The sequence below is a fragment of the Pseudophryne corroboree genome, chromosome 3 (genome assembly GCF_028390025.1).
Source record: "Pseudophryne corroboree isolate aPseCor3 chromosome 3, aPseCor3.hap2, whole genome shotgun sequence".
NCBI lineage: Eukaryota > Metazoa > Chordata > Amphibia > Anura > Myobatrachidae > Pseudophryne > Pseudophryne corroboree.
In genome coordinates this window covers 493299600-493321730 of record NC_086446.1, presented here as the reverse complement: position 1 = coordinate 493321730, position 22131 = coordinate 493299600, and the positions used below count along the sequence as shown (strand labels likewise).

At 45.7% G+C, this 22131-nt stretch overlaps 1 protein-coding gene across 1 annotated transcript in view; it reads right to left on the bottom strand.

Moving 5' to 3' along the window:
- ELAC2 (elaC ribonuclease Z 2) overlaps nucleotides 1–22131 on the bottom strand; it is a 268918-nt gene that overhangs the window by 192660 nt on the left and 54127 nt on the right. The window contains exons 4-7 of the mRNA XM_063960954.1: nucleotides 17673–17737; nucleotides 8652–8709; nucleotides 8112–8180; nucleotides 7413–7471 (exon numbers count right to left, since the gene is read on the bottom strand). Of these exons, the coding sequence (XP_063817024.1) occupies nucleotides 7413–7471; nucleotides 8112–8180; nucleotides 8652–8709; nucleotides 17673–17737 (251 nt within the window). The remainder of the gene's footprint in view (nucleotides 1–7412; nucleotides 7472–8111; nucleotides 8181–8651; nucleotides 8710–17672; nucleotides 17738–22131) is intronic.

Below are 22131 nucleotides of genomic sequence, written 5' to 3'. Positions count from 1 at the left end.
AAATAATCTCCTGTAATTCCGACCCAAAAAGAAATTCACCTTCAAAGGGCATCGCCGTCAAGTTCTGTTCAGAGTCAGAAACGGCATTCCCAAACCCGAAATCAAAGAGACTGTCTTGCTGTCACGGTCAAGGCAGAAATACGGTATTGTAGCGCAGTAGAATCTAACAAGGCCTCACCCACATAAGTAAGCCTCCTAAATCTGTTCTTCTAACTGAATGGCTTCCGATGGATCGTGGGACTGCATTCCAGATACAACCTGTGCCAGCCAGTCATCCGCGGCCATGAGGACCCAAGTGCTAGCTAGAATTGGGCGTAGAAAACACCTGATAAAGATAACAGATTTAATTATTGTTTCAATCTTCCTATCTGTAGGATCTTTCAACGTCACAGCCTGTACAAAAAGAATAACCGTAGCTTTTGCTAAATGTGAAATAGGAGCGTCTACCTTTTAGGGCTGTTTCTCAACATCTTGTATCCTACTCTGTAAAAGGATATATAAATTTCAATTTCTTTTGGGGCTGGGAAAGGAGAATCCGGCTTAAGCCAGGGCTCCTTTAAATATCCGCAAAGTGTGAATAAGGGGGAAAGACAGTAACTTGTCTTTTCTGTGTTTTGAAAAAAAAAAAGGCAGAGGAAGAACCCGCCACCTCCGAACATTAAGAGTCTGACGGATTGCTTATATCAGAATCTAACACCTGAGCTAGTAGAAAAACTCCTCATCCTACTATCCCACTCTGGGTCTACTTCCCCATCCTCCAATGGGAATGTTTCCAACTACTCCTCCGGAAAAGTTATAGCTGGCAACGGCTGTGGCCGTTTTGTAGCAGAAGAACTGCTGGCAGAGTTAACAAATTTGTTTAGAGATTGAGCCCATATTTCGAGCCCATAGAGCTTCCACTGTAGCCATGGAGGCATAGACTGATCCGCAGAACTTCCCTGCTGGTCCGCCACAGATGCACCAGAGCATGAAACACAGAGTACCTGCGTCCGGGCTTCCTTTCGCCAGCTATGATCCACATAGTGAGCAGGAAAAAATAAACCACCGAGGCGGTCTTACTCTTTGTAGATTTCATAAGTAATTAATTTATTCCCTTTTTTTTTTTTTTTTTTAATGAAACAGCAAATGCACTACAAATGAACAATAAACGCAGTAGAGTAGTCCAATACTTTGACATATACTGTTGTATATTGTAAATATACTATAAATCATACTGTGCAATGCATATTATATTGCAAAAATTACCTCCCCTAAAAGTATAGCATGACACAATGTAAATCTACTGTGAATTATACTGTGCCCCAAAATATACTTGCTGTTAGGTGATCAGCCTTGCCAAACAAGTGTTGTGAGCGCTGCACAGTGTCCACCGTACTGCCTCTGGAGAAGATGGCGGCCGGAGCCCTGCATACCTGGACGGGAGTGCGCGCGTGGCAGTGGAGGGCGGGAATCCGTCCCTTCTTGAACAAGGAAGCGCCCGTCAGCTTCAGTAGGCGCGCTGCAGCCGGAAGTCCGCGGCTCTCGCGCGCCGCCACACCGTGCTCTGTTCGGGTAGCGTCTAGCGGCTTCCCCGGGGAGTGACTCACCCCTCTCCCGGCCTACCCAAAAAGACAGTAGCAGGGATGAGTAAAGCCCTCGCTACTGCACGCCACCGCTCACCTCCGGAGAGAGGTCTGGGGGGAGGGGGGAGAAGGTGTATCCCTTTAGAGAGAGAGAGGAGGATAGTTTCAATAAAAAAAAAAAATAAAAAAAAAATATATATATATATATATATATATATATATATATATATATATATATATATATATATACACACACACACATATACACACATATATATATATATATATATATATATATATATATATACACACACACACATATACACACACATATATATATATATATATATATATATATATATATATATATATATATATATATACACACATACACACACATACATACATACACACATACATACATACATACATACACACACACACACAGGAAGGATAGACCAATACTGTCAGAGACAGATTGTGTCTATCCAGTACCTCCTCACTGCCGACTTCTCAGAGACAGGAATCCAGCCCCAGTGACCGAAGTGTGGTGGCCTCCAGCAGCAGAATAGAGTGGGAAAATCTAGCTAAACCCACTCTAATAGTACCTGCCACCTGTATACAGGGGACTAGGCACTTCAAGAATAAAATAATAAAATACCTAACTAAAATCTTTCAGAGAAAAAAAAAATCTGTGTCTGTACTCCACAGGCACAAAACTAAAACTGAGGTGCTGGCTAGGCAGGAAGGAGATGGGAGGGGTTAAAGGGGGGAGGAGTCAGGTTTTAATAGTTCTGTGCCAAACTCCACAACCACACACCTCTAACCCACAAGTAATGGCGCAGCGTCCCCCAGATGGATGAAAGAGAAAAGGCGGAGGAGCTTTCACACTTCTTTAAAATTTAAAATGCCGGGCTCCCTATAGCCACCCGTCTATACCCCAGTGTTAGCATGTTCCAGTGTCCCCTAGTGGCAGACTGAGAAAATAGGATTTAAAATGACCTACCGGTAAAGCCTTTTCTCATAGTCCATAGGGGATACTGGGAATCCATTTAGTACCATGGGGTACAGACGGGTCCACTAGGAGCCATGGGCACTATAGAAGTTTGATTGTGTGTGCTGGCTCCTCCCTCTATGGCCCTCATTCAGAGTTGTTCGCTCGCTAGCTGCTTTTAGCAGCATTGCACACGCTAAGCCGCCGCCTACTGGGAGTGAACCTTAGCTTTGCAGAATTGCGAACGAAAGATTCGCATAATTGCGAATAGAAATTTCTTTGCAGTTTCTGAGTAGCTCGGGACTTACTCTGCCACTGCGATCAGTTCAGTCAGTTTCGTTCCTGGTTTGACGTCCCAAACACACCCAGCGTTCGCCCAGACACTCCCCCGTTTCTCCAGCCACTCCCGCGTTTTTCCCAGAAACGGCAGCGTTTTTCCGCACACACCCATAAAACGGCCAGTTTCCGCCCAGAAACACCCACTTCCTGTCAATCACACTCCGATCACCAGAACGAAGAAATTTCTTCGTTAAGCCGTGAGTAAAATACCTAACTTTTTGGCAAATTTACTTGGCGCAGACGCACTGCGAACATTGCGCATGCGCAGTTTGCAACAAATAGCTCCGTTGCGAAAACCACTAACGAGCGAACAACTCTGAATGAGGGCCTATGTTCCTACCAGACTCAGTCTAGGAAACTGTGCCCGAGGAGACTGACATACTTTGAGAGAAGGATTTAGAAAAAGAAAAAGTGGCGAGAATTCGAACCAGCACAACCAGAACAAGAGGAAAGCCATACTAACCAAACTTGCAAACAGTAACAGCTGAACCAAACAACATTACTTAACCAAGTTACAGTGCAGGAAGAACGAAGCACTGGGCGGGCGCCCAGTATCCCCTACGGACTACGAGAAAAGGATTTACCGGTAGGTAATTAAAATCCTATTTTCTCTTACGTCCTAGGGGATACTGGGAATCCATTTAGTATCATGGGGAAGTACCAAAGCTCCCAAACCGGGTGGGAGAGTGCTGAGGTTCCTGCAGAACTGATTGACTAGACTGAAGGTCCCCAGACGCCAAAGTATCAAACTTGTAAAACTTAGCAAACGTGTTCGAACCCGACCAAGTGGTTGCTCGGCAGAGCTGTAAAGCCGAGACACCCCGGGCAGCCGCCCAAGAGGAACCCACCGGCCTAGTAGAGTGGGCTTGAACAGATTTTGGAATCGGCAAACCTGCCGTGGAATAAGCATGCTGGATAGTTAGCCTGATCCAGCGCGCAATGGACTGCTTCGAAGCAAGACACAATTTTATTGGGATCATAAAGAACGAACAGAGTCCGATTTTCTGTGACTAGCTGTTCTCTTCACATAGACCTTCAAAGCCATTACGACATCCAACGACTGAAGTAGCAGAGGCATCCGTAACAGCCGAAACCACAATAGGCTGATTGATGTGAAACGTGGACACCACCTTAGGAAGAAATTGCTGACGAGTCCCGAGTTCAGCTCTGTACTCATGGAAAAATTAAGTAGGGCTCTTATGAGAAAACCCTCCAGCTCCGACACACGTCTTGCTGAAGCCAAGGCCAACAGTGTGACGGTCTTCCGCGTAAGGTACTTTATGTCTACCCCTTGCAACGGTTCAAACTGGTCCGAATGAGGGAACTGCAGCACCAAATTGGTATCCCAAGGTACCGTATAACGTACAAAGGGAGGCTGTAAGTGCAGAACACCTTTTAAGAAGGTCTGGACCACAGGGAGAGAAGCCAATTGTTTCTGAAAGAAAATAGACAAGGCTGAAATCTGAACTTTAAATGGAGCCTAGGTGTAGGCCCACGTCAACTCAGACTGCAGAAAAAGTCCCAGATGAAATTCCACCGCAGAATATTGTTTGCTCTCACACCAAGAGACATATTTCTTTCAAATACAATGGTAATGTTTAGACCATAGGTTCTCAAACTCGGTCCTCAGGACCCCACACAGTGCATGTTTTGCAGGTCTCCTCACAGAATCGCAAGTGAAATAATTTGCTCCACCTGTGGACCTTTTAAAATGTGTCAGTGAGTAATTAATACACCTGTGCACCTGCTGGGTTACCTGCAAAACATGCACCGTGTGGGGTCCTGAGGACCGAGTTTGAGAACCACTGGTTTAGACGTTACCCCCTTTCTGGCTTGGATCATGGTCGGGATGACCTTGTCAGGAATACGTCTCCTGGCTAGAATCAACCGTTCAACTTCCATGCCGTTAAACGTAGCCATGGTAAGTCTTAATAGACGAACGGGCCCTGCTGTAGAAAATCTTCTCGAAGAGGCAGAGGCCACGGATCTTTGATCAGCATCTCAAGAAGATACGCATACCAGGCCCCTCGTGGCCAGTCTGGAGCAACGAGGAATGCTTGAACCTATTCCTTTTTTATTCTTTTTAGAATTCTTGGGATCAGAGGAATGGGAAGAAACAAGTACACCAGCTGGTAAACCCACAGATTTGTCAGGGCGTCTACCGCTACTGCTTGCCTGGTTTGTGTGGTTTACCTCTAGCGGCAGTAGAAGAACCTCTGGCCTTGCCCCTAAATTTGGCAGTCTGAAAGGACTGTAGATTAGGTTCTGAGTAGTGCAGAAGGTAGGTATGTTGACTTACCCGCAGTAGCTCGGGAGATCCACTTGTTGAGTTAATCTCCAAATAAGGCCTCTCCTGTGAAAGGCAAGCCTTCCACTCTTTTCCTGGAGTCCGCGTCAGCAGTCCACTGACAGCCATAATCCTCTGCGTGCCGAAACAGTCATAGCTATAGTGCGTGCCTTCAGCAAACCCATTTCTTTTATGGCTTCCACCATAACATTTGCAGAGTATTGTATATGCTGCAGGAACAAAATAATTTCCTCTTGAGGTAAGGCGTCTAACCCCTCAAGTAAATTCCCTGACCATTCAGCAATGGCTCTTGTAATCCACCCACATACTATCGTGGGTCTCTGGGCCAACCCGGCAGCAGTATACAGAGATTTGAGTGTAGTCTCAATTTTGTGATCAGCAGCATCTTTTAGGGAGGCTGCACCAGGCACAGGTAGTACAATTTTACGTGAGAGCCTGGAGACTGATGCATCCACTATCAGTGGATTTTCCCATTTTTTCCTATCCTCAGGAGGAAAAGGAAAAGATGATAACAACCGCCTTGGAATTTGAAATTTCTTATCTGGATTAATCCACGGTTCTTCAAACAGGGTATTGAATTCCTTTGACAGGAAAAAAGGCTGAGGATTTTTTCTTAATATTAAAGTAAGATTCCTCACTCTACTCTGTCCCCTTATCAGGGATATTTAGAACTTCTCTGATAGCATCTAGGAGAGCCTCTACACCCTGCGACAGAGTACCCTCCCCTACCTCTGTGTCCACCTCACCTTCCTCCATTTCTGACCCTTCATCAGAGTCAGAATGCAGTATATGGGCCTAGGAACGTTTTTGCGGACAAATGGTAGAGGACTGAGACGCTGGTCTGGGTACGGAGTCGGCGAGCGTACATTCTCGGCGCATCCATAGACTGACTTATGTATTGCGTCTATTTCACATTACAAGATAATTTTGTAGAAATGGTGGAAATCATTCCCCTAATGGAGTCCAGCCATGCTGGTTCTGCCCCACTAGCCTGGGAAGGGATACTACACCGAGTACACACTAGTGAACCCCCTGGAGAATAGGAACACTGCTTTACAAGAAACGCACTCTTTGCCTGACATACTCCAGTAGTGACAGCACACACACAGGAAAAGGTTAAAAGCATAATTAACCCACAAAGAGCTCTTCCAAAGAGACGCAGAGATAGTATGGAACCAGCACACGGAGCCCTTATCGCTGTTGCCAAGCTTAGCCGGGTAGCAGATTAAAGTACCTAAATTAGGGACTTAGTACACTAGTAATCGCTCCCCCCTGCTATGACCCCCTGGTGCCGCAGAGGTAAACTGGAGGCTTTCCAGAGGAGCTGCGCGTCCCTGTCAGTCAGCGTCTGTGTCAGCTGCTCCTTCAATGGTGCGCAGTCTTCCTGCTCTTCTTTATACTGGCTTATGTGTCTGGGTGCATAAAATGGATACAGACTCCTTTTATGGCCGTGTTGCCAGTCTAGGTACGGTATACACAACAGTGTACTTAGTCAGGAGACTCAGTCCGCCCCGCGTAGAAGCCATGCGTCTCCGTAGCCTCATGCCGCCATAATGGCCGGCGACCTGCTAACCGGGACGCCAGCTTAGTACTCGCCACTCTTCCAGTAACCCCCAGCGGGGATGGGCCCTCCCCCAGCGGGGATGGGCCCTCCCCCAGCGGGGAAGGGCCCTCCCCCAGCGGGGAAGGGCCCTCCCCCTTCGCCCCCCCACCCCACCCTCCCAAGTCCCATGAAGCAGGCAGGCTAGTGCCATCCAGTACTGCCTGAAAATAACAAACTTAGAAAGTAAATGCAGAAAAACTCTTCAGGAGCTTCCAGAGACGTGACCGGCTCCTCCGGGCACATTTTCTAAAGAGTCTGGTAGGAGGGGTGTAGAGGGAGGAGCTAGCACACAATCAAACTTCTATAGTGCCCATGGCTCCTAGTGGACCACCCCATGGTACTAAATGGATTCCCAGTATCCCCTAGGACGTAAGAGAAATATATTAAAGCAAAGTTATTCTGTGCAGAACACTTATTCAGATACATCTAATATTAATGGAAGCTTGCATTCAGTGTAGAAAGTTTTTTTATTTTCTAATTTACTATGAAAGGTCATATAGTCAGTATATGCACTGTCCTCCAGATTGGATGTCAGGTTTTGACTGTCACACTAAAAGTACCACCTATACCATCAACTTTCAACTCTGCACAGAGATTAATTCTCACCTTGCATACATAGGCTATTACAAAGGAAGGGTTTCCGTTTGGTGTTCTAGTAGTGGAACCTATAACAAAATTGAGGGCGGGTTGGGGAAGAGAGAGAGAGAGGGTCTCATTAGAATACTCCAAATTGCAGTTACAAGGTTATGAACAATAAAGCTTGTATTTTATGGATACTTAGATGATTGTGGAAATACAACACATTTCTTTAAATCACAGATATATCAATGGAAAGGACAGGGGGCTGCATACAAGTTTTTTAGGACACCCATTTCCTAGCTATTAATGTAGATACCATGTAATGGCAACTTATAGGTGGGCATTCCAAAATGACAAACTTTTTAATGCAATAGATTCTTAAAATTAGTTTCATAGATTCTTTCAAATTTTTTCAGGGAATTCAATTATTCCCCTTTCTGTGCGTGAAAGAGTTTCATTTTTCATACAAACACACATAGGAGTCGTGATAAGTTCCTGGACCTATAAAAGTTTCTTGCAGCTGCGAAAACGGGGCTTTTTATTGGGGTTTTTTTTTTTTTTTAGCCTGCCTCAGGTAGGTGAAGAAAAGTCCCTGACGAGTGCCGGCTCCGGAGGCTTATTGGATCAATTAGCCATAGTAAAATTTGTGGAAGGTCTGCCATGTATAAATGAAAAAAAAAAAAAACTGTCAAGAGTGAACTATAGATTGCAAATGCAATAACTTACTGCAGATTGGCACCTGGCTGACAATCATGGTCTCATCACTGTAAGCGGGATCGGTGTGCAGTTGCAAATCTGTAACACACATAGGATTTTATTTATTTATTATTTATTTATTAACAGTTTATGTAGCGCAGCATATTCCGTTGCGCTTTACAATTAGAACAGTAATAGAACTAAACTGGGTAAAAAAAAAGACAGACCGACATAGGATAAAACATGAATGTTCAACACTACAACACATTTTCATGCAATCTTTATTATATACACTGTAATTACTGGTATGACAGTAATTGTACTTCGTGAACTCTTGATATACAAGCCAGCATAACAAAAGTACAATTTAATTTCTCATTCTAAATCACTGCTGCCAACATAATGTCCTCTAGAATAATATAATATAATAGTTGAATGGTAGGAGCTGATACCATATAAACCAATACCATGATCTGTTTCTCCATGGGAGAGACACTGGAGAAACTAAAACTGGGAAAAAAAAAATAATCCCATTTTCAGTCCAAAAAAGACAAATTCTAATGATCTTACCAATTTTTAAGCCCTCCATTGGGCCGCAAAAACCTTTGATGGCCTGAATAAATTTTTCCTGTGAAAGATAAAAAAAGCAGTTCAACTCAACTTTGAAAATAGTATTCAGTATTTACCTTAATCTGCTGTGAAGAAAATACAACAGTAATTTATATAATGATCAACTAAGTACATAACGCCCATGACCTGCACAGCGGGAGCCGGGGCACATGGGGCAGAATCCCCCTGCCGGCGAGACATGATAGATGAGAAGGGTAAGTACTGTATAATAGGACGGAGGCGAGGCAGGGATGGACTAAAAGCGGAAACAAGGACAGACCAGTTGTAAAATGGATTAAAAATGGTAGCGCTTAAATAAAAGCTTGTGTGATAGAACACTTGAAGGCTAGAGAGACAGTCTTGTTAGCTGGAGTAATGCTCAATACGAGAGGTGGAGAGCAGGCAAGTAAAGCAGTGGTTAGAGAGCAGGCAGCTTGAAACTGTGGGCCCGATGCACCTCCAATTACCTATACCAAATGTAAGACCCTCTCTCAATAAGCTGCAAGCTCTCTTCTTTATAAATTTACTACACGAGTATCAGGTATTGGTACTAGAAAGTAATAAGAATTTACTCACCGGTAATTCTATTTCTCGTAGTCCGTAGTGGATGCTGGGAACTCCGTAAGGACCATGGGGAATAGACGGGCTCCGCAGGAGACTGGGCACTCTAAGAAAGATTAGGTACTATCTGGTGTGCACTGGCTCCTCCCTCTGTGCCCCTCCTCCAGACCTCAGTTAGGGAAACTGTGCCCGGAAGAGCTGACACAACAAGGAAAGGATTTGGAATCCAGGGTAAGACTCATACCAGCCACACCAATCACACCGTACAACTTGTGATAACCATACCCAGTTAACAGTATGAACAACAACTGAGCCTCCGTTTACGGATGGCTCATAACAATAACCCTTTAGTGAAGGAATAACTATATACATGTATTGCAGAGAGTCCGCACTTGGGACGGGCGCCCAGCATCCACTACGGACTACGAGAAATAGAATTACCGGTGAGTAAATTCTTATTTTCTCTGACGTCCTAGTGGATGCTGGGAACTCCGTAAGGACCATGGGGATTATACCAAAGCTCCCAAACGGGCGGGAGAGTGCGGATGACTCTGCAGCACCGAATGGGCAAACTCAAGGTCCTCCTCAGCCAGGGTATCAAACTTGTAGAATTTTGCAAATGTGTTTGAACCCGACCAAGTAGCAGCTCGGCAAAGCTGTAATGCCGAGACCCCTCGGGCAGCCGCCCAAGAAGAGCCCACCTTCCTTGTGGAATGGGCCTTCACCGATTTTGGATGCGGCAATCCCGCCGCAGAATGAGCCTGCTGAATCGTGCTACAGATCCAGCGAGCAATAGTTTGCTTTGAAGCAGGAGCACCCAGCTTGTTGGGTGCATGCAGGATAAATAGCGAGTCAGTTTTTCTGACTCCAGCCGTCCTGGAAACATAAATTTTCAAAGCCCGGACTACGTCCAGCAACTTGGAATCCTCCAAGTCCCGAGTAGCCGCAGGCACCACAATAGGTTGGTTCAAATGAAATGCTGATACCACCTTTGGGAGAAATTGGGGACAAGTCCTCAATTCTGCCCTGTCCATATGGAAGATCAGATATGGGCTTTTACAAGACAAAGCCGCCAATTCTGACACACGCCTAGCCGAAGCTAAGGCCAATAGCATGACCACCTTCCACGTGAGATACTTTAGCTCCACGGTCTTAAGTGGCTCAAACCAGTGTGAAATCCAACACAACGTTAAGATCCCAAGGTGCCACTGGAGGCACAAAAGGGGGCTGAATATGCAGCACTCCCTTAACAAACGTCTGAACTTCAGGCAGTGAAGCCAGATCTTTTTGAAAGAAAATAGATAGGGACGAAATCTGGACCTTTATGGATCCTAATTTTAGGCCCATAGTCACTCCTGACTGTAGGAAGTGCAGGAATCGACCCAGCTGGAATTCCTCTGTAGGGGCCTTCCTGGCCTCACACCAAGCAACATATTTTCGCCATATTCGGCGATAATGTTTTGCTGTCACGTCTTTCCTAGCCTTTATCAGCATAGGAATAACTTCATCCGGAATGCCCTTTTCCGCTAGGATCCGGCGTTCAACCGCCATGCCGTCAACGCAGCCCCGGTAAGTCTTGGAACAGACAGGGCCCCTGTTGTAACAGGTCCTGTCTGAGAGGCAGAGGCCATGGGTCCTCTGAGATCATTTCTTGTAGTTCTGGGTACCAAGTTCTTCTTGGCCAATCCGGAACGATGAGTATAGTTCTTACTCCTCTCTTTCTTACTATCCTCAGTACCTTGGGTATGAGAGGAAGAGGAGGGAACACATAAACCGACTGGTACACCCACGGTGTCACTAGTGCGTCCACAACTATCGCCTGAGGGTCCCTTGACCTGGCGCAATATTTTTTTAGCTTTTTGTTGAGGCGGGACGCCATCATGTCCACCTGTGGCAGTTCCCAGCGATTTACAATCTGTGTGAAGACTTCTTGATGAAGTCCCCACTCTCCCGGGTGGAGGTCGTGCCTGATGAGGAAGTCTGCTTCCCAGTTGTCCACTCCCGGAATGAACACTGCTGACAGTGCTAGCACGTGATTCTCCGCCCATCGAAGAATCCTTGTGGCTTCTGCCATTGCCATCCTGCTTCTCGTGCCGCCCTGGCGGTTTACATGGGCGACCGCCGTGATGTTGTCTGACTGAATCAGTACAGGTTGGTTTTGAAGCAGGGGCTCTGCTTGACTCAGGGCGTTGTAAATGGCCCTTAGTTCCAGTATATTTATGTGTAGTGAAGTCTCCAGACTTGACCACTGTCCTTGGAAGTTTCTTCCCTGAGTGACTGCCCCCCATCCTCGGAGGCTTGCATCCGTGGTCACCAGGACCCAGTCCTGTATGCCGAACCTGCGGCACTCTGCAGCCACCACAGCAGAGACACCCTGGCCCTTGGGGACAGGGTGATCAACCGATGCATCTGAAGATGCGATCCGGACCATTTGTCCAACAGATCCCACTGAAAGATCCTTGCATGGAACCTGCTGAAGGGAATTGCTTCGTAAGCAGCCACCATCTTTCCCAGGACTCGCGTGCAGTGATGCACCGATACCTGTTTTGGTTTCAGGAGGTCCCCGACCAGAGATGACAATTCCTGGGCCTTCTCCACCGGGAGAAACACCTTCTTCTGTTCTGTATCCAGAATCATGCCCAGGAAAACCAGACGCGTCGCAGGAATCAGCTGCGACTTTGGGATATTCAGAATCCAGCCGTGCTGTTGCAACACTTCCTGAGAGAGTGCTACGCTGACCAACAACTGCTCTCTGGACCTCGCCTTTATGAGGAGATCGTCCAAGTACGGGATAATTATAACTCCCTTCTTCCGAAGGAGTATCATCATTTCGGCCATTACCTTGGTAAATATTCTCTGTGCCGTGGAGAGACCAAACGGCAACGTCTGGAATTGGTAATGACAGTCTCGTACCACAAAGCTGAGGTATTCCTGGTGAGGTGGGTAAATGGGGACATGCAAGTAAGCATCCTTGATGTCCAGCGACACCATAAAATCCCCCTCTTCCAGGCTTGCAATAACCGCCCTGAGCGATTCCATTTTGAACTTGAACTTCTTTATAGAAGTGTTCAAGGATTTTAAATTCAGGATGGGTCTCACCGAACCGTCCGGTTTCGGTACCACAAACATTGTGGAATAGTAACCCCTGCCCTGTTGAAGGAGGGGGACCTTGATTATCACCTGCTGGAGGTACAGCTTGTGAATTGCCGCCAGTACTACCTCCCTTTCCCTGGGAGCAGCTGGCAAGGCTGATTTGAGGTAACGGCGAGGGGGAGTCACCTCGAACTCCAGCTTGTATCCCTGAGATACAATTTGTACAGCCCAGAGATCCACTTGTGAGCGAACCCACTGGTTGCTGAAGTTTCGGAGACGCGCCCCCACCGCACCTGGCTCCGCCTGTGGAGCCCCAACGTCATGCGGTGGACTTCGTGGAAGCAGGGGAGGATTTTTGTTCCTGGGAACTGGCTGCCTGGTGCAGTTTCTTTCCTCTACCCTTGCCTCTGGCCAGAAAGGATGCTCCTCTGACCCGCTTGCCTTTCTGAGGCCGAAAGGACTACATTTGCTAATATGGTGCTTTCTTAGGCTGTGAGGGAACCTGAGGTAAAAAAGTCGACTTCCCAGCAGTTGCTGTGGATACGAGGTCCGAGAAACCGTCACCAAACAATTCCTCACCCTTATAAGGCAAAACCTCCATGTGTTTTTTAGAATCAGCATCACCTGTCCACTGCCGAGTCCATAATACTCTCCTGGCAGAAATGGACATTGCATTAATTCTAGATGCCAGCAGGCAAATGTCCCTCTGTGCATCCCGCATATATAAGACGTCTTTTATATGTTCTATGGTTAGCAAAATAGTATCCCTGTCGAGGGAATCAATGTTGTCTGACAGGGTATCAGTCCACAAAAGAAAGGAGGAAAGGACTGTATTGTCGGTGCACAAAAGGAAGATTAGATCTGGTTATCACATCTGCCTGTATTTAATTAAAATTTAACTTTTATTGGTATTTATTTAAAAATCGTGTACATTACTTACACATAATCGTGAGTATAAGCGAAACATAGAGGTTAAAATTATGACATAAACAAAACATACATAGTGCAAATGAAATAAAGGTGATTTAAAGATTTAAAATGTGTGTCCACGTGTCTTATTCCAATGTCCAAAGATATATAATCTATTATTCCATAATAGGATTAGAATTTATTTGTATGTTTCAGTCGTTATTAGGCTCTTAGATGAGGCATTAAGGGAATAAAGATGTTAATTGTAGTAATATCCTAGATATTTGTAGCAATATAAGCTGTTGATACCAACTTATTTGTGACAGAGCAGCTGTCGCACTATCTAATTGAATCAGATGTGTAGTGGAGTGTAAAATACACAGGTGATGCTATAAATTCAATATGGATATATGATATACTCCGGGGGAATAAATATCTTCCTCAGTTGTTTATGATCATTAACATAAATGATAATGCATAAGGGTGTATCTTTCTTTTAATTGATATGTCCTCAACAAGAAAACTTCTTCATTTGTTAAGGGCTGTGTCGCTGATAATATAATATATGTCAATCAGCTACAGCAGTTATATAATCAAAGCGTTGTTATCTCTGAGAAAAGAACACCTTATTTTTTAGGAATAAATGACACCTTACTCAGATGTCAGTATATAGCTTCCCGGATTGTGCATCACCATTAAACATCTGATATAATTATGATTATTAAGCGAGAGAAGCCTTCATTATATATATATGGGTAACAGTGTATTGAATAAAGATTTTATTATCCTGATATATGTCACCTGATAGGGCTAGATTTCCCAACCAGCATTAAACATTAATGTTAACACGTTGTTTTATTCACAGCTGCCACATTGGCTTGGAGAGTTCATTTAGAAACATTTGTTGCAATTGCATCTGCTCAGTTGTGTCACACTTAGCATAAAGAGATAGAATGTATCTATTTGAGCTTGAAGCAATATCTCCTGCTCACTGTGTGTGTCTGAGGATTTAAACAGCCACTGCTGCGTTATTCATTAATTAATTATATTGTTATCTAATCAGCAGATGTAGATTATCTATATTTCAATAATCATCTATTTGTTGTCTCTTAATAATAGTTGTGATAGTCACTACATACGGTGACTGAGTCACGCTGATTAGTACAGGTTGAGTCTCCCTTATCCAAAATGCTTGGGACCAGAGGTATTTTGGATATGGGATTTTTCCGTATTTTGGAATAATTGCATACCATAATGAGATATCATGGTGATGGGACCCAAGTATAAGCACAGAATGCATTTATGTTACATATACACCTTATACCACAGCCTGAAGGTCATTTTAGCCAATATTTTTTATAACTTTGTGCATTAAACAAAGTGTGTATACATTCACACAATTCATTTATGTTTCATATACACCTTATACACACAGCCTGAAGGTCTTTTAATACAATATTTTTAATAACTTTGTGTATTAAACAAAGTTTGTGTACATTGAGCCATCAGAAAACAAAGGTTTCACTATCTCAATCTCACTCAAAAAAGTCCGTATTTCGGAATATTCTGTATTTCGGAATATTTGGATATGGGATACTCAACCTGTAATTCATTTATGAAGATTTGTTGTAATTGTGTCACAAATGCTTAATAACACTGACACATCTAACATATAAACCAAATAGGTTTATCTTAACTTAGAGCAGTGCTTATAGCTTCCTATATATTTTCAACTGAGTCTAACAGCTAATGCTGCATTCTTTCTGTTGTAATAATTTTTGCTATCCACTTAACAGAAATCTAGCTAATCAGGACTCGATATTCATGTATCTGATTCAATGGCTAATACTGCATTACTTGTTATCCACTTAACACAAATATAGCTGTCTAAGATTCACTTGTTCATGTACTCGCTGCCTCATACTAATAATCTAAACATCATAGTTAAATAGAGCTGACTAAACATTGGTGTAACATGGACATGGAAACACGTGGAGACACGCTGCCCACACGCGTGTTCCGCCGTTACTCGGACAGCTTCGTCAGGGCTGAAAAGAGTGGTATCAGTCCATGCTGCTGCAGCACTACACATCCAGGCTGAAGCAATAGCAGGTCTCAGTAGAGTACCAGAGTGTGTATACACAGACTTCAGGATAGCTTCCTGCTTTCTATCCGCAGTATCCTTTAGGGCGGCCGTATCCTGAGACGGCAGTACCACCCTTTTAGATAAGCGTGTTAGCGCGTTGTCCACCCTAGGGGATGTTTCCCAACGTAACCTATCCGTTGGCGGGAAAGGGTACGCCATCAGTAACCTCTTAGAAATTACTAGTTTCTTATCAGGGGAACTCCACGCTTCTTCACACAAATCATTTAATTCATCAGATGGGGGAAAAGACACTGGCTGCTTTTTCTCCCCAAACATAATACCGCTCTTGGTGGTAACCGGGTTAATATCAGAAATGTGCAATACATCTTTCATTGCAGTAATCATGCATCGGATGGCTTTTGTAGACTGTACATTTGTCTCATCCTCATCTACACTGGAGTCAGACTCGTGTCGACATCTGTGTCTACCATCAGAGCTAGCGGGCGTTTATGAGCCCCTGACGGCTTCTGAGTCGCCTGGGCAGGCGCGGGCTGAGACCCCGGCTGTCCCAAGGCTGCTGCGTCATCGAACCTTTTATGTAAGGAGTTGACACTGTCGGTTAAGACCTTCCACATATCCATCCAATCAGGTGTCGGCCCCGACGGGGGCGACACCACACTTATCTACCTCTGCTCCGCCTCCACGTAACCATCCTCATCAAACATGTCGACAAAGCCGTACCGACACACCGCACACACACAGGGAATGCTCAGACTGAGGACAGGACCCCACAAAGTCCTTTGGGGAGACAGAGAGAGAGTATGCCAGCACACACCACAGCGCTATATAACACAGGGATTCACACTGCTAATAAGTGATTTTCCCAATAGCTGCTTGTCTGTATCGATTTTTGCGCCTAAATTTATGTGCCCCCCCTCTCTTTTTAACCCGTCTTGTACCTGGATACTGCAGGGGAGAGCCTGGGGAGTGTGCTTCCAGCGGAGCTGTGAAGGGAAAATGGCGCTGGTGTGCTGAGGAAAAAGGCCCCGCCCCCTCAGCGGCGGGCTTCTGTCCCGCGTTTTCTGTAAAGTAATGGCGGGGTTTTTTACAAATATACAGTTAACTGACTGTATTATGTGTATTCTTTTACCAAAAGGTATTGAAATTGCTGCCCAGGGCGCCCCCCCAGCGCCCTGCACCCTACAGTGACCGGAGTGTGTGGTGTGCTGTGGGAGCAATGGCGCACAGCTTCAGTGCTGTGCGCTACCTTAATGAAGACAGGAGTCTTCTGCCGCCGATTTCATCGTTTCTTCTGGCTCTGCAAGGGGGACGGCGGCGCGGCTCCGGGAACGGACGATCGAGGTCAGGCCCTGTGTTCGAACCCTCTGGAGCCAATGGTGTCCAGTAGCCTTAGAAGCACAAGCTAGCTGCACGCAGGTAGGTTTGCTTCTCTCCCCTCAGTCCCACGTAGCAGTGAGTCTGTTGCCAGCAGATCTCACTGAAAATAAAAAACCTAACAAATACTTTCTTTTCTAGCAAGCTCAGGAGAGCCCACTAGGAGCACCCAGCTCTGGCCGGGCACAGATTCTAACTGAGGTCTGGAGGAGGGGCATAGAGGGAGGAGCCAGTGCACACCAGATAGTACCTAATCTTTCTTTTAGAGTGCCCAGTCTCCTGCGGAGCCCGTCTATTCCCCATGGTCCTTACGGAGTTCCCAGCATCCACTAGGACGTCAGAGAAACAGTGATTGGAGGGACTGTACTTTGTGACTAGATCCTGACCGGCAGATAACATTGACCAATAGGCTACTTCGCGGGAATGTCAGCATACTAATGAGGCTACTGAAAGGCAGAGGGACAAAGATGTGAAGGGAACTTCTTTTCTTAAAAAGGGAAATGGTTATAATGAAAGTGATCTGCACTGTGTACTCGCACAAGACTATGGTGTTGGAAGAGCACAATATAATGAAATCAACTGGTTCGTACATTACACCAGCTGATATTTTTTGTATGACACATCTTTAAAATAACATTAGGAAATAGAAAAACGCAATAAGTCTAATACAGTAAAGGCAGCAATTTTCTAGGCTGCACCAAAACCTGTTACATCACTGAGGCAAAGGTTCCTAGAATATTAATAGGCTATTAATGATCTCACAAAATGGCTGTGTGCACCACACAAATCCAATTTACCTAGCAGTTGTGTCAATTATAGAAGGTTTTTTATTTTTATGTCAGATTGCAGCATGTAAATAAACAGGTTATGAGCTCCTGTATTACAGGCTCACTGACTGAGTAGGAAAAGCAGAACAAGACTTAAAATGGACTATTTACCAGCTGAGGGGGTCCAGATATCACACAGTTGGGCCGCCCCACGTCTCTTAAAGTCAAAAGCAAACCTAGAGGGGAAACACTCAAATCAACAATATTTTCCAAAATGTACAGGTGTCAGATGAGATACTATAATAAAGAAAATGTTTTTATGTAAAAATAAGAATTTACTTACCGATAATTCTATTTCTCATAGTCCGTAGTGGATGCTGGGGACTCCGTAAGGACCATGGGGAATAGCGGCTCCGCAGGAGACTGGGCACATCTAAAGAAAGCTTTAGGACTAACTGGTGTGCACTGGCTCCTCCCCCTATGACCCTCCTCCAAGCCTCAGTTAGGATACTGTGCCCGGACGAGCGTACACAATAAGGAAGGATTTTGAATCCCGGGTAAGACTCATACCAGCCACACCAATCACACCGTACAACTTGTGATCTGAACCCAGTTAACAGCATGATAACAGAGGAGCCTCTGAAAGATGGCTCACAACAATAATAACCCGATTTTTGTAACAATAACTATGTACAAGTATTGCAGACAATCCGCACTTGGGATGGGCGCCCAGCATCCACTACGGACTATGAGAAATAGAATTATCGGTAAGTAAATACTTATTTTCTCTAACGTCCTAAGTGGATGCTGGGGACTCCGTAAAGACCATGGGGATTATACCAAAGCTCCCAAACGGGCGGGAGTGCGCGGATGACTCTGCAGCACCAAATGAGAGAACTCCAGGTCCTCCTCAGCCAGGATATTAATTTTGTAGAATTTTACAAACGTATTTGCTCCTGACCAAGTAGCTGCTCGGCAAAGTTGTAAAGCCGAGACCCCTCGGGCAGCCGCCCAAGATGAGCCCACCTTCCTTGTGGAGTGGGCATTTACAGATTTTTGGTTGTGGCAGGCCTGCCACAGAATGTGCAAGCTGAATTGTACTACAAATCCAACGAGCAATAGTCTGCTTAGAAGCAGGAGCACCCAGCTTGTTGGGGGCACACAGGATAAACAGCGAGTCAGATTTCCTGACTCCAGCCGTCCTGGAAACATTTTCAGGGCACTGACAACGTCTAGCAACTTGGAGGCCTCCAAGTCCCTAGTAGCCGCAGGCACCACCAATAGGTTGGTTCAGGTGAGACGCTGAAACCACCTTGGGGAGAAACTGAGGACGAGTCCTCAATTCCGCCCTGTCAGAATGGAAAATCAGATAAGGGCTTTTTCAGGATAAAGCCGCCAATTCTGACACGCGTCTGGCCCAGGCCAGGGCCAACAGCATTACCACTTTCCATGTGAGATATTTTAACTCCACAGATTTAAGTGGTTCAAACCAATGTGACTTTTGGAACCCAAAACTACATTGAGATCCCAAAGTGCCACTGGAGGCACAAAAGGAGGCTGTATATGCAGTACCCCTTTTACAAACGTCTGAACTTCAGGGACTGAAGCTAGTTCTTTTTGGAAGAAAATTGACAGGGCCGCAAATTTGAACCTTAATGGACCCCAATTTCAGGCCCATAGACACTCCTGTTTGCAGGAAATGTAGGAATCGACCCAGTTGAATTTCCTCCGTCAGGCCTTACTGGCCTCGCACCACGCAACATATTTTCGCCAATTGCGGTGATAATGTTTTTGCGGTTACATCCTTCCTGGCTTTGATCAGGATAGGGATGACTTCATCCGGAAAGCCTTTTTTCCTTCAGGATCCGGCGTTCAACCGCCATGCCGTCAAACGCAGTCGCGGTAAGTCTTGGAACAGACAGGGTCCTTGCTGGAGCAGGGGTCCCTTCTTAGAGGTAGAGGCCACGGATCCTCCGTGAGCATCTCTTGAAGTTCCGGTTACCAAGTCCTTCTTGGCCAATCCGGAGCCACGAATATAGTGCTTTCTCCTCTCCATCTTATCAATCTCAGTACCTTGGGTATGAGAGGCAGAGGAGGGAACACATACACTGACTGGTACACCCACAGTGTTACCAGAGCGTCTACAACTATTGCCTGAGGGTCTCTTGACCTGGCGCAATACCTGTCGAGTTTTTTAATCATGTGGACGACTTCTGGGTGAAGTCCCCACTCTCCCGGGTGGAGGTCGTGCTGAGGAAGTCTGCTTCCCAGTTGTCCACTCCCGGAATGAATACTGTTGACAGTGCTATCACATGATTTTCCGCCCAGCGAAGAATCCCTGCAGCTTCTGCCATTGCCCTCCTGCTTCTTGTGCCACCCTGTCTGTTTACGTGGGTGACTGCCATGATGTTGTCCAACTGGATCAACACCGGCTGACCTTGAAGCAGAGGTCTTGCTAAGCTTAGAGCATTGTAAATGGCCCTTAGCTTCAGGATATTTATGTGAAGTGATGTATCCAGGCTTGACCCTAAGCCCTGGATATTCCTTCCCTGTGTGACTGCTCCCCAGCCTCGCAGGCTGGCATCCGTGGTCACCAGGACCCAGTCCTGAATGCCGAATCTGCGGCCCTCTAGAAGATGAGCACTCTGCAACCACCACATGATGGATACCCTTGTCCTTGGTGACAGGGTTATCCGCTGATGCATCTGAAAATGCGACCCGGACCATTTGTCCAGTAGGTTCCACTGGAGGTTCTTGCGTGGAATCTAACGAATGGGATTGCTTCGTAGGAAGTCACCATTTTTACCCAGAACCCTTGTGCATTGATGCACTGAGACTTGGTTCGGTTTTAGGAGGTTCCTGACTAGCTCGGATAACTCCCTGGTTTTCTCTTCCGGGAGAAACACCTTTTTTTCTGGACTGTGTCCAGGAACATCCCTAGGAAACAGAAGACAAGTCGTCAGAACCAGCTGCGATTTTGGAATATTGAGAATCCAATCGTGCTGCCGCAACACTACCTGAGATAGTGCTACACCGACTTCCAACTGTTCCCTGGATCTTACCCTTATCAGGGAATCGGCCAAGTAAGGGATAACTAAAATTCCCTTCCTTCGAAGGGATATCATTTCGGCCATTACCTTGGTAAAGACCCGGGGTGCCGTGGACCATCCCTACGGCAGCGTCTGAACTGATAGTGACAGTTCTGTACCATAACCTGAGGTACCCTTGGTGAGAAGGGTAAACTTTGACATGAAGGTAAGCATCCTTGATGTCCCAAGACATCATGTAGTCCCCTTCTTCCAGGTTCGCAATCACTGCTCTGAGTGACTCAATCTTGAATTTGAACCTCTGTATGTAAGTGTTCAAAGATTTTAGATTTAGAATCGGTTTCACCGGGCCGTCTGGCTTCGGTACCACAATAGTGTGGAATAATACCCCGTTCCCTGTTGCAGGAGGGGTACCTTGATTATCACCTGCTGGGTGAATGGCTTCCAAAACTGCCTCCCTGTCAGAGGGAGACGTCGGTAAAGCCGACTTTTGGAAACGGCGAGGGGGAGACGTCTCGAATTTCAATATGTACCCTTGAGATATTACCTGAAGGATCCAGGGGTCTACTTGCGAGTGAGCCCACTGCGCACTGAAATTCATTGAGAACGGGCCCCCACCGTGCCTGAGTTTGTAAGGCCCTAGCGTCATACTGAGGGCTTTTGCAGAGGCGGGAAAGGATTTCTGTTCCTGGGAACTGGGTAATCTCTTCAGCCTTTTTCCTCTCCCTCTGTCACGAGCAGAAAAGAGGAACCTTTTGTCCGCTTGCCAACAAAGGACTGCGCCTGATAATACGGCGTCTTATTTTGAGAGGCGACCTGGGGTACAAACGTGGATTTCCCAGTTGTTGCCGTGGCCACCAGGTCTAAAAGACCGACCCCAAATGTCCCCTTTTAAGGCAATACTTCCAAATGCCGTTTGGAATCCGCATCACCTGACCATTTTACTGGTAGAATTGGACAACGCACTTATACTTGATGCCAGTCGGCAAATATTCCGCTGTGCATCATGCATATATAGAAATGCATCTTTTAAATGCTCTATAGGCAATAATATACTATCCTTATCTAGGATATCAATATTTCCAGTCAGGGAATCCGACCATGCCAACCCAGCACTGCACCTCCAGGCTGAGGCGATTGCTGGTCGCAGTATAACACCAGTATGTGTGTGAATACATTTTTGGATACCCTCCTGCTTTCTATCAGCAGGATCCTTAAGGGCGGCCATCTCATGAGAAGGTAGAGCCCTTGTTCTTACAAGCGTGTGAGCGCCTTATCCCCCCTAGGGGGTGTTTCCCAACGCACCCTAACCTCTGGCGGGAAAGGGTATACAGCCAATACTTTTTAAGAAATTATCAATTGTTATCGGGGGGAAACCCACGTATCATCACACACCTCATTTTATTTTTCAGATTCAGGAAAACTACAGGTAGTTTTTCCCTCACCGAACATAATACCCCTTTTTGGTGGTACTCGTATTATCAGAAATGTATAAAACATTTTCCATTGTCTCAATCATGTAACGTGTGGCCCTACTGGAAATCACGGTTGTCTCTTCACCGTCGACACAGTAGTCAGTATCC